The sequence below is a fragment of the Hyla sarda genome, chromosome 8 (genome assembly GCF_029499605.1).
Source record: "Hyla sarda isolate aHylSar1 chromosome 8, aHylSar1.hap1, whole genome shotgun sequence".
NCBI lineage: Eukaryota > Metazoa > Chordata > Amphibia > Anura > Hylidae > Hyla > Hyla sarda.
Genome location: NC_079196.1, coordinates 215464016 through 215477413, shown reverse-complemented (window position 1 = coordinate 215477413; position 13398 = coordinate 215464016). Strand labels below are relative to the sequence as shown.

The following is a 13398-nucleotide window of genomic DNA, read 5'->3' as shown; positions in this document are numbered from 1 at the left end:
AGCTGTACAGGCAGTCCTTTCCTCCTCATGGCTTGGTGTTTGCTCTGATATACATTGTCAGCTGTGAGACCTTATATAGACAGGGTGGCGTCTTTCCATAATCTTGTCAAATCAGATGAATTTACCACAGGTGACTCCAACCAAGGTGGAGGAACATCTCAGATATGATCGAGAAATGGGAGGAGCCTGAGATAAAGATCAAGTGTCATAGTTAAGGGTCCGAATACTTATATCCATGAAAAATTCTAGTTTTTCATTTTTAATTTGAAAACATTTCTAAAATTATTTTTTCACATTCTTATTATGGGATAATAAGTGCAGAACTTTTTACTTTAGCACAAGGCCATGACATAACAAAATGTGTAAAGAAAAATGTATAATCGTCTGAAAACTTTTTTGCTGTATATTTGGGTTCACTAGAGTAGATTACATAACACCCCTTGTGGATATTCTAACATGATGCCCATATATATATACACAGCATTAAAGTCTATCCTCTCGGGCAGCACAATTAGCATCTAGTATTCACATGTCCGGCTTATAGAGCCGTAACAAAGTAAACACATAAGTGCAGAACACCGAGATCTAATAAAGACAGAAAGAATCAATTTCCCGCTAATGCAGATCATCCATAAAAGGCTGGAGCTCTCCCTAATGACTACCTGTCAGGAGGATGTGGACTGAGCACGGACATGGCATGTTTGTCAGAGTAACTGATGGAGCTGAAGTGCCAGGTGCCCAGGCCGGGATGACAAACATACGTATGGTAGACCAAATATAAACTCCGCTTCAGCGGGCGGAATGATTACTCGTTTGGGCTATCAGATTAGTCACATCTTAATTTTGGAGGTCCTCTGTTTTGCTGGTTGACAAAAAAAGGCGCCAGGGCTTTCAAAATGCTTCTTGACTACCAGTGTCGTATACACAAGCAACCTTAGAGGCTGTTGGTACCATTACGAGAATGAATGGGACCATTCAACTTGGATTAGACCCTTTTAAAGGGGTACTCCGCTCCTAGAAATCTTATCCCCTATGAAAAGGATAAGGGATAAGATGTCTGATCGTGGGGTCCCGCTGCTGGGGGACCCCTGCACCCAGCGTTCATTTAGGTGCGGGAGGCATGGTCGTGAAGTCACGGCCATGCCCCTCGGGACGTCATGCCACGCCCCTCAATGCAAGTCTATGGGAGGGGGCGTGGCGACTGCCACGCCCCCTCCAATAGACTTGCATTGAGGGGGCGTCACGTGACGTCACGAGGGGCATGGCTGTGACATCACTACCCCCGCCGCCTGCTCAAAGCGTTCAGAACAAAATGTTCCGAATGCTGGGGCAGTGGAGTACCACTTTAAAGACCAACCAACCACTAAAAATGTACAAAGTACTACTAATAACCAGGGATTAGACACTGTTTATATCACTGTCCACTAGAGGCTATCCACCCTGGATTGGACTCTTTTACCACTAACCACCATGGATTTAAAACTGTTTATATCCCTTTTTCACTAGGGACTATCCACCCTGAATTGGACTCTGTATAGACCACCAACTACCAAGAATGTAGGAGGTACTAATAACCACCAGAGACTAAGTAATGCTTTTATTAATTTTAAGTACTATACATCCTGGATTGGACTCTGGGTCGTGACGTCACGCCACGCCTGCACAATGCAAGTCTATGGGAGGAGGCACTGTCCAGAGGAGGAGCAAATCCCCATAGCAAACCTCTCCTGCTCTGGACAGTTCCTGACAAGGACAGAGGTGTCAGAAGAGAGCACTGTGGTCAGACAGAAAGGAAATTCAAAAAGAAAAGAACTTCCTGTGGATCATACAGCAGCTGATAAGTACTGGAAGGATTACATTTTTTTTTTAAAATAAGTAATTTACAAATTTGTTTAACTTCCTGGCACCAGTTGATAAAATATATATTTTTTCCAGTGGAGTACCCCTTTAAGACGAATGCAGCAATTTGTAGCCAATTTATCCAATGTGGCAATTTGTGCGCAAATCTTGCACATTTTTACGCATTCTCACTTTAGCCCAGACCACACGCTGAAATTTCCATAGAGACTATGCTGTTTAGCTATTTATGAAGAATGTGCGCTATTTGGATGTGTAGACATTAGGGATCGAGCGATTATCGGTTTGGCCGATATTGTCGGCCGATATTCATGATTTTGGACATTATCGGTATCGGCCATTACCTTGCCGATAATGCCCCGTCTCCCGGCCAGAGACAACCGCCACTGCCCCATTGCCTCCCCCATCCCCGGTTGAGAAATAGCCGATAATTTATACCGGAATATCGGTATAAGTGATCGGCTATCGGGTTCAAAGTTCACAGATTATCGGTATCAGCCCTAGAAAATCAATATCGGTCGATCCCTAGTAGACATGACATACAACAATCACTGCAAATACACAAACAATAAGTTCCCCCTCAAAGTCTGTAAGAAAGCTGCAGAACTCTGCATGATTCAATGTAGCAGACAGAGCGCAAAAATAAGGACGCCGTCTTTCCACAAATACATTATTTCTATTTTATTTATACTGCTGATATACAGATATTGTACAAGTCTTCATCTGTCAGCACTTCTGCATACTGTGTCTCTGCACAATAAAAAAGTGCCAAATTAAAAATATAAAAACAAACCCCAAAAAAAACAAAAACAAAAAAGAAAAGAAAAAACCATTAAAATAAAATAAAAAACTCGAATCAATGTGATTGAGGCTATATGGGAAGTTATCTCCGTATTTCATTTATAAAATCAAACAAATCAAAAACTTTATTATTATTATTATTTTTTTTCTTAAATTCAAACCATTAGGCGTTCTCTATCCTCCAATATGAAACCCTCCCTAGCCGCTTATTGAAAACCCTAAAACACCCAAAGGGGCTTTCTTAGACCCGTCTATCCAGTGGTTCGTTCAATGTCACAAGCCCTTGTATCCATAAAAGCTATAACGGTTTGTCCGTCACTTCGCCTGATGTGTTAGAAGCGTCGACTAGTGCAGGGTTTTTTAAAGAACTCTTAATTTCTGTAAAATCTCTGTTCTTGTCAGAATTGTTACTATGAAGATGGTCTAGTTGCTTAATTTCTAACGCCCCCGTGTCAGGCCTGGAGTCTATAATGACCACGGATGGAGAAGTTGATCCACCCTCGGTTAAAAGTTCAGAGAAGCTGTTTGACTCCAGCTGGTCGAAAGAATAGCCTGGAATGACCAAGTGTTCGTTGCGACAAGGTGCTTGGGTCCGCCTCTCGGCTTTCGATTGCTGCTCTACAGCTTGGCTGTCACTAAGGTCTAAAGAGTCCCTGTATGCGGTGGATTCACACGAAGGTGTCCGCCTCCGTAACATCATGCTGTTCTCCGATGCTTTGGTACGTGAAGCTGTGCCGTTCTCTTCCTCCATGGGAGGATCTATAGAAATACAAGGCGGGCTCATCTTCTTCTTCCTTCGAACCCCATTGATGTACTCTGGGTCGGACCGTATGAGAATAGAAGAGTCATGCTTGTCATCCATGGATAGATCAAAGCAGGAATCTCCATCGTCATCGATGGAGGGGCAGATCTCGATCGAGTGCCTCCTTTGGTCTTCCGCCCATATGGGCTTCGCTAAAAATCCTTGAGTATCAACACTGTAGAACTTCTTCAAGTCTTTGCTGCTGGTCCCAACCAGGCTGAATGTGCTATTGCAGTTCTTAAGTAGTGGAGGAGAAGGAGGAGGAGATGAAACTTGGGAGATGAATGGAGAAACTGAGTGACTTCGATGGTTGGACTGTCCTATCCAACCAGTGGCCAAGCTGTTTATGTGGCTTACCTCTTCATCGGCTGGATCTGAGGACTCGAGCGTAGACTCGTCTGGGTTCGTGTTGTCACTGCTCATGCTTGAAGGACGACTAGGAATACTGTGTTGGCTATACGTATGCTTGCGAGTACGGACGCTGGAATGTCTGTGGTGGGGAGATAGTTTGGGAGAAGTTTGCGGGGTTCCCTGCCGAGATAAGGGCATTGGGCAGAGCAAGTTAGGAACAAGGTTATTAGGTGAAGGCGTTTTCAGCTTGGAAGTTTCTGACGATTCGAGTTGTAGGTTATCCTTGGATTCCCCATTCTGAAAGTCAACTGAATCCATGTGTACGGCCTCCTAGAAGACAAACATAAATGTGAAGATATCCATGAAAATGCAACTGGTATGTAACACTACACCAATCTATTATTGTTTAAAATATTGTTTAAAGGGGTACTCCACGAGCCAGCGTCCGGAGGTAAATATTCCGAACGCTGTTTTCGCGCTGCGGGGGTCGGCCACGAGGGGTGTGGCCGACCCTTGCAGCGTGAAAACAGCGTTCGGAACATTTACTTCCGAACGTTGGCCAGTGGAATGCCCCTTTAAAACTTGGGATCAGCTCTGGGGTGCTCTCTTTGAGCTAAAAGCTATAGGGGCCCTTTTAGAGCACTAGAGACCTGTTGTTTTAGAAATTAGACCCCCCAACATACATAGCTACGGCAGTGGTCCTTGATGGTGGCTTTCCAGCTGGTGTGAACCTACAACTCCTCCCCTAAATCTGCAGCTCTCAGGGCATTTAAGATATATATGTTTAATATGCAAATATTCACCGTTACCTGCCGTCGCAGCAATCTGTTCAGACTGGGTGATCTGGAGGCGGGGCGTGGAGGTGGAATTTTAGGCATGTCTTCAGCATCCACATGGCAGCTCGGTGATGGCAGAGGCTGTCGGTCCACAGGTGTTTTCAGAGAGTTGCCAGATTCAGTTGGTTGGGAATGGACTGACAGAAGTGATTCTACAGTAAGGAAATGAGAGAAAGGGCAATCACTTTCGAGGATCATTTCCAGATATCATCTTCTCCAAGGATTGGGCAGTTGAAATCTAACATGCCTGATCCTTCTCTGTCCCAACATCATTTGTCAGGAAAGAGTTGGCAAGCCACCATACACATTAGATGGTTAGTCCATCCTACGAAAATGAGCAAGTTTGGCCAACATATGCTAAACATGTCTGAAAGATTTTAGGTTGGCGGAACCCACTAATCTTGGAAGGATTGGCCAACTATCTAATGTTTATGAGCTGACGTGTGTTTCATGCTTATTTTTAACATGCCCGATACTTTTTCTAGAGAGACAAGCCACCACCAAATATGTCTGACAATAGAGGACATGTGCATGGGGGGGGGGGGGGGATGTTGCAATAGCTGTCACTTGGATGATAACTGAAATTGTATGGCTAACTTCAGTCTCAAGGCCTACACAACATAAAGACGGAGGACAGCCATTCAAGCTTTTATTGGCTGGGTAGAACCTCACAGAGAAGTGGTCTCCATTGTGGCCCCAATGTACGTCAACAAAACAGATGAGGATAAGAGGACCTCCTAAGCCAAGTGATTGGGAGTGTGGTCAATGTCAAGTAGCTGCTGAAAGAAGCCTAATTTTCTTTATTGTTGCTATAGACCTTTCCCTATTCTCTCTGTACACCATATGAAGCTAAAGAAACTAAAAGGACGACTTGAGGTTGTATAGCATCATCTTACCTTCTGGGTGGCTGTTCTCATAGGCCATTACTTCCCGAAGGGGGTATGATGACTTTGCTGGCAAAACAGGACGGAACATATAGCTGTCATTGGGCAAGGACATCATTCTGGACACGGAAACCTTTTTGACCGTCAGCAGGTTTTGGGATCCGGTTCCATCCCTCCTGTAGACATCACCATCCTGTGGAGGAGACAGACCATCAGCTCCATGTTTCAATTTTTCCAAATTTTTTGAGACCTCTGACCATAGAAAATAACGTCAGCGAAGCAAGTTGCACACAGATCCTCAGCGGCTTTATTTGGTGAGCAGCCATCTTCCCTTTTGCACAATTATCAATGAAGCTAACTATATCTGCAAAGTTGTGAACCCCTCACCCCCCCCGAACGTGAGGAGAAAGAAGAGCTTAGAAGATAAAGGCAAGAAAGCCACGGACAGCACGGCTTGCAGTTACCACACAGGACATATAGACAGAGAGCAGGGGATTCACCTCAGGCCCATAGCTGCAGGGCAGGAGGGCAAGTGGAAAGGCCTGCTGACAGGGCACAGGGGAGCCTGGTCTTTTCTCTTTCCTCAGAATTGAACCATCCAGTGTATCAGGAATCAATAGAGTCACATTCTCGTGGCTCAGTGCCCCCTTTAGTGTAAAATTAGGGAAAAAAGTATGAATTTAGCACAGAGTAGTATATGGACAATAGGATCATACTGGAACTTAAAGGGAACCGGTCCCATTGAACATGCAGTCCAGAAGAGTGGGAGGAGCTGAGCAGATTTCTATATATTGTTTTACAGGGAAAGATTCAGCAGAGCTGTCATTTTATTATTTCAAATCCTGCTCAGGAGTCCAGGGGGCAGTCCTTATCAGTGATTGCTCAAGTCATAAGGGAAGGCTGCCAAACACTGAGTAGCACCACTCATTGGACTCCTACAGCTAGAATGAGCAGAGATTATAGTGAATCTTCCCCCACAAATCTATATATCCATCCGCTCAATTCTATGACATGCTGCCCGCAGATCAGATTGCTTGTTCATTGTGACACATTCCCTTTAATTATCCCAGACCAGATTTCTGCCCCCCTCAGGGACACCAGGGCACACGTAACATTATGTAATCTTACCCTGGCTTGTTTCAGCAGCACTGGTAGTTCTCTCTTCATTGACCCTGGACCACCAACAATTGCCTTGCCATCTAAGGTCGGCGGGACTATGGGGCAGACTGGAGTGACCGCTCTAGACATCTCCAACTCAATCTCTGCATCCATCTCTGCGTCTTCTTTGGCCTCCTTATTGCTTTCCTCTAGATGCTTCATGAGAACGGCCACCACAACATTAACTAGGACAAACTGGGCGATGAGGACGAAGGTGACAAAATAGACCGGGGAAATGAGGGGCAGGTAGCTGAGGCAGTTCTTGTCCTCACTGTTACATTCGCGGAGTGTGTCCTGGGGGAAGACAAAGTCACATGTAAATATTTTATTGATGTCAGGGAGTCTTGTTCTCTCCAGTGAAGACATTATTCACAGCCTCTGCCTTAATAATCGCAATATCATTGCAATCTACCCATTCCCTAAAAAACCTTGACACCAAGGACAAGGCAGCCTACCCTTTCTCTAAAAACCTAGTGACATCATAGATAAGCCATCCTATCCCTTCTCTATAAATCTGGTGACATCATAAACAAGATGATCCCTTCTCTGAAAACCTACCCTTTCCATGGAAATCTAGTGACATCATAGACAAAGTAGGCAATAAATTCCCATGAAACCTAGTGACATCATAGACAAAGCTGCCAATCCCTTCCCTGGAAACCTAGTGACGTCACAGACAAATCAGCCTTTACCTTTCCTATTAACCTAGTGACCCTATTGAAAAAAGGCAGCCTAACCCTACACTAGTAACTCAGTGACCTCAGCCTACCTCTACCCTAGAAATCCAGTGACCTCAGCCTACCCCTACCCTTGAAATCCAGTGACCTCAGCCTACCCCTACCCTAGATGCCCAGTGACCTCAGCCTACCCCTACCCTAGATGCCCAGTGACCTCAGCCTACCCCTACCCTAGAAATCCAGTGACCTCAGCCTACCCTAGATGCCCAGTGACATCATTTTACCCCTACCCTAGTAATCCAGTGACCTCAGCCTACCCCTACCTTAGAAATCAAGTGACCTCAGCCTACCCCTACCCTAGATGCCCAGTGACCTCAGCCTACCCCTACCCTAGATGCCCAGTGACATCATTTTACCCCTACCCTAGAAATCCAGTGACCTCAGCCTACCCCTACCATAGATGCACAGTGACCATAGCCTACCCCTACCCTAGATGCCCAGTGACATAATTTTACCCCTACCCTAGTAATCCAGTGACCTCAGCCTACCCCTACCTTAGAAATCCAGTGACCTCAGCCTACCCCTACCTTAGAAATCCAGTGACCTCAGCCTACCCCTACCATAGATGCACAGTGACCATAGCCTACCCCTACCCTAGATGCCCAGTGACATCATTTTACCCCTACCCTAGTAATCCAGTGACCTCAGCCTACCCCTACCTTAGAAATCCAGTGACCTCAGCCTACCCCTACCTTAGAAATCCAGTGACCTCAGCCTACCCCTACCATAGATGCACAGTGACCTCAGCCTACCCCTACCATAGATGCACAGTGACCTCAGCCTACCCCTACCATAGATGCACAGTGACCTCAGCCTACTCCTACCCTAGATGCCCAGTGACATAATTTTACCCCTACCCTAGTAATCCAGTGACCTCAGCCTACCCCTACCCTAGATGCCCAGTTACATCATTTCAGTGACCTTAGCTTGCTTCTACCCTAGAAGCTCCATAACATCATTCACACGTCAGCCTACCTCCTACCTTGGAAAACAGTGACTAACTAAAACATAACAACACACAATATATTCCAATACTATAAATGCAATATACTAAACCCTTGTCACAATACGCTATTAACACTTCAGCTCTATATACTGATATAATACGCATAGCTGAGCATGTTCTCTTTAGGAACATAGTGGTAACTCCCTCTCGGTGGGGTCCTCTCTCTGGATTTCTGCCATGGATGACGCCAGTATCTGACTCATCCCGAGCCGCCTGATGTGGAGGTGTCTATAGGTAAATATTCATTATGTCAGTATGTTCTCATCCCCCCAGTGTTTAGTAACAAAATACATTGTACAAATATTCTGCTTATCTCTGCCAAGAGAGCTGGGAATATATTCCTGCTGGAGGAGAAAGCTTTAAAAGGGCTCTCCGTGTAGAAAACCAATTTTTTTTCACCTATTTAGGAAATTTTGAGTTAATAAAGGGGTTCTCTAACTTACGACCCTCATCTCTTGGCAAGAATAGAAAGCGGATACAAAGAGCATCTCTGGAGGACCTGTCCTGTCCTGCATTACCAGAAAACCCATTGATTTTAATAGACAGTATGTAATGCTTAATTTCCCCTGCGGAGGCACTGCAGTTAAATTAAGCACTTAGTACTAGGGGTGTGAATCGGCAAGAATTTGGCGATACTATACGTATCGCGATACACGTATGACGATACGATATATCCCGATTCTGTTTACGGGACGATATATCGCGATATATCCCGATTCTGTCTCAAAAACAATGTCTTTTACACTTTTATTAAAACTTAATTTTTTTTTCACACACTTTATTAGACTTTTAGGAGGAATCATTAGATTCCTCAGACAGATCAATAGAGTTCATTGATCTGCGATCCATTGATAGAGCCTGGTCAAGCCAGGCTCTATCAATGACAGAGCCACGGGACAGCAGGAAGCAGAGGTAAGCCCTCCGGCTACCTCCACCGTGGATCGCCCGCCCGCGATCGCGCGGCCCACCAGGGAGCATTCACAGATCCCTATAGACACCGCTGTCTGCGGCGATCTAAAGGGTTAATAGCAAGCCGCGGCGATCCTATTAGCGGCAGCCCCCGACTACTGAGAACAGCCGGAGGCTGCAGAGTATGGAGCGGGCAGGATTCTGGAACCCGCCCCATACAGACTGCTGAGCGCCGCATGCTGGATATTAGCGGCAGTGATGCATCAGCGGCCCCCGGCTACTGAAATCAGCCGGGGGCCGCAGAGTACGGAGCGGGCAGGAGTCGGGAGCCAGCTCCATACACCCAGAGTGTTGCCGCGTTTGTCAGGTCCGGCCCTGCTTCACACAGCTGACCATTCGTTACAATGTATTAGTCCCATAAGACATCTAACCACAATAAACCTCATTGACTCTCTGGGTTGTATAAAAATTGGGGTGAAAAAAAAGTATGCGGAAATGCATTTCCTTCTATTAATTTACGTTGCGTGCCAAACCTTTTCTTTCGATACTTTCTACTTTTATTTACAACCCAAGTCATTTATAAAATTTTCTGCTCGGTTTTTGGTGTCTTTTTTTTTCTCCTGTGAGTCTAATAAATTATAAGGCGTTTGCCTGGTTATTTGGGCGCACTCTGGTGCATGTCCGATGCACCTTAAAGGGGTATTCCAGGAAAAAAACTTTTTTTAAATATCAACTGGTTCCAGAAAGACAGATTTGTAAATTACTTCTATTAAAAAATCTTAATCCTTTCAGTACTTATGAGCTTCTGAAGTTAAGGTTGTTCTTTTCTGTCTAAGTGCTCTCTGATGACACGTGTCTCGGGAACTGCCCAGTTTAGAAGCAAATCCCCATAGCAAACCTCTTCTAAACTGGGCGGTTCCCAAGACACGTGTCATCAGAGATTACTTAGACAGAAAAGAACAACCTAAACTTCAGAAGCTCATAAGTACTGAAATGATTAAGATTTTTTCCTGGATAACCCCTTTAAGTTACCAACATGTGAAAAGCACATTCCTGAATAGGAGGAAAAACTCAATAGAAATTCACTACACAAAAAGAAATTAAGAGATTTATGAAATTTTGATGAGGGCCAATATCTCACTAACCTTCTGGACTCACTTCGCTGATACATTGTAACAAACTGCAAGGCTTAATATCAATACATTCATCGGAATGCGGTTAAACATTTCCATCGCTAACAGCAATCAGAGATCTTGGTGAAGAATGGTTGTGCTGTGAAATGTTCCATGTACTGCAGTGGCTTCCCAAATAGTGTGTCTCCAGCTGTTGCAAAACTACAATTCCCAGCATGCCCGGACAGCCTATGGCTGTCCGGGCATGCTGGGAGTTGTAGTTTTTTGCAACTGCTGGAGACACACTGTTTGGAAAACATTGCTGTATTGGGATCATGTCTTCCTTAGTTCCCGCCACGTCTGCTGCGTATTACCTTCATTATACCGTTCCAGTTGTCTCCCGTTGACACTCTGAAAAGCGTCAGGAAAGCCATTCCAAAGTTCTCGAATGTGGCATGCCTGCTGAGACCCTCGCAGGGGTTTTCTTCATTGCACACTGGAAGGAAAACGAAATTCTGTTATTTACCCTGTGTAGGTGAATTAACCATGCAGTACCACTAAAGACCACAGGTGGCAGCAAGCCTCTGTGTTACTTACAATACAGTGATCCCTCAACTTACAATGGCCTCAACATACAATAGTTTCAACATACAATAGTCTTTTTTTGGAAGAGAAGCAGGTAGCCATCTTTAAATTCCCATTTATTGAATAAAATCAACAACACAGGACAGCAAACAAACATGACGCGTTTCAGGCGAAAACCGCCCTTAGTCATATAACAAATGTATGACCATCTCTCTTATATATATCGGAGAAGTGATCCGGAACAGGTGAAACATACACCTCACGTGGATCACTTAACCCCTTACAAACCACAGTGTAAAAATATACATACATAAATATGCAAGAATCCCCAACACTAAAAAGATGATAAAGATGTAATGACAAGGACCGTATGAGTAATATTAAATAATTAATTAAACATAGCCACAAAATATAAGCATATATATATATATATATATATATATATATATATATATATATATAGGATATTTTCACCTGTTCCGGATCACTTCTCCGATATATATAAGAGAGATGGTCATACATTTGTTATATGACTAAGGGCGGTACACTCCTGAAACGCGTCATGTTTGTTTGCTGACCTGTGTTATCGATTTTATTCAATAAATGGGAATTTATACTTATTCCACGCTGGCTACCTGTTTCTCTTCCTGAATTCTGGTGTTGCCGTGCACCTGCTGTGTCGTGGACGGGATACACAGCTGGTGAGTTGATCCACCCTGCTTTTTAATGGTCTTTTTTGGACCATTGTAACTTGAAACCAGACTCAACATACAATGTACAGACAGTCCAGATCTGTGAGACGTGTCAATGGCCGGAAGAACCGACCAATCAGAATGGACATTCACTGGTAAAACACCTGTATTACTGAAGTGTATGCTCTGAATTCCTGTCTGGTAGCGCCCCCTACAGTACAGGGAGGTATTACATGTTCTGTACTCTTTACCTGTATTACTGAAGTGTATGCACTGACTGATGTCTGGTAGCGCCCCCTACAGTACAGGGAGGTATTACATGTTCTGTACTCTTTACCTGTATTACTGAAGTGTATGCACTGACTGGTGTCTGGTAGTGCCCCCTACAGTACAGCGAGGTATTACATGTTCTGTACTCTTTACCTCTATTACTGAAGTGCATGCACTGACTGGTATCTGGTAGCGCCTCCGTACAGTACAGGGAGGTATTACATGTTCTGTACTCTTTACCTGTATTACTGAAGTGTATGCACTGACTGGTGTCTGGTAGCGCCCCCTACAGTACAGGGAGGTATTACATGTTCTGTACTCTTTACCTGTACCAGGGTTACCTGCTCCTTAGGACACAAGGTGAGGGCGGCTCCATTACTTATTTAGGAAACTTTGTACTGTCAGGATCCCCTGCATCGTCAGCGCTCTCCATCGTCGTCATCACGTCGCTGCGCACGTCGTCCCGTCATCCAATAGGAGCGACGTGATGACGGCGACGTGAGAGCGGCAATGGAGAACGAGGATGCCGGGGAAGCAGAGGCCTTGCCGGAGCGTCGAGGACACCCTGGGGACGCGGCGACAGCGATGGAGGGCGACATCCAGGGCAGCGGTGACGAGCGGTGACGGTCCGGAGCGGCGGGAACAGGTGAGTTTAACCTCCAATACCAGTGGTCTTCAACCTGCGGACCTCCAGATGTTGCAAAATTACAACACCCAGCATGGTGGGTGTTGTAGTTTTGCAACATCTGGAGGTCCGCAGGTTGTAGACCACTGTCCTATACTTTACATTGCACGGATCCCTCAACATACGATGGTTTCAACAAATGATGGTCCATTTGGAACGGATTATCATCGTATGTTGAGGGACCACTTGTACTGTTAAACTCAATGGGCCCGCCGCAAGTACGCCACAGTATATGTCAGTGTACCTCTTTGCTGGTATCCTGACGTATAACTATCACGTATGATACAGTCAGCAGGGCCAATGTATCTTAGCAACCCTTATTTTGGCGTGGAAAGAGTTAAAGGGTCAGACTCTGCAGCTACCATAGCTTTAGCTTCTTCCTCTATAACCACAGACATATATGTGACTTTTTTTATGAGCGTCCGGTTTTTCTTGGCGGTCGGGGCGACTCGTAAAGCAAACAGATGGATAATGTATCAATGACATAAATCTGCAGTGTAATTAATACCCGGGATTTGCTGTCCTCTATATTCGCTTGAACCGACCGGCCTGGGCCAGGAGGTAGATGCACCTTCTTTCCCAAATTCTGCAAACCCTAATAAAACCAAACTGCAAAGTAAAGGGTCCCTCTTTAATATTCCAGGGCTCAGTTAAGCTTTCTTTATGGACAGGCAGACACGGTTCTTGCCAGCTCGGTAATGAGCTATTTATTT

The 13398-nt window shown here is 44.9% G+C and overlaps 1 protein-coding gene and 1 long non-coding RNA gene across 7 annotated transcripts in view; one reads left to right on the top strand and one right to left on the bottom strand.

Annotated features, from left to right (window-relative positions):
• The window catches only part of LOC130283975 (uncharacterized), a 157098-nt gene that overhangs the window by 35727 nt on the left and 107973 nt on the right, over nt 1–13398 (top strand). The window lies entirely within an intron of this gene.
• CACNA1H (calcium voltage-gated channel subunit alpha1 H) overlaps nt 2521–13398 on the bottom strand; it is a 531346-nt gene continuing 520468 nt past the window's right edge. For 3 of the 5 annotated variants that reach the window (XM_056533793.1, XM_056533795.1, XM_056533797.1), the window contains 6 exons: nt 10828–10949; nt 6660–6983; nt 6032–6178; nt 5544–5724; nt 4615–4799; nt 2521–4141 (listed from right to left, as the gene is read on the bottom strand). In XM_056533793.1, the coding sequence (XP_056389768.1) occupies nt 2957–4141; nt 4615–4799; nt 5544–5724; nt 6032–6178; nt 6660–6983; nt 10828–10949 (2144 nt within the window). In that variant the 3' untranslated portion in view covers nt 2521–2956. The remainder of the gene's footprint in view (nt 4142–4614; nt 4800–5543; nt 5725–6031; nt 6179–6659; nt 6984–10827; nt 10950–13398) is intronic. The other 2 variants (XM_056533794.1, XM_056533796.1) reach the window with 2 other exon arrangements.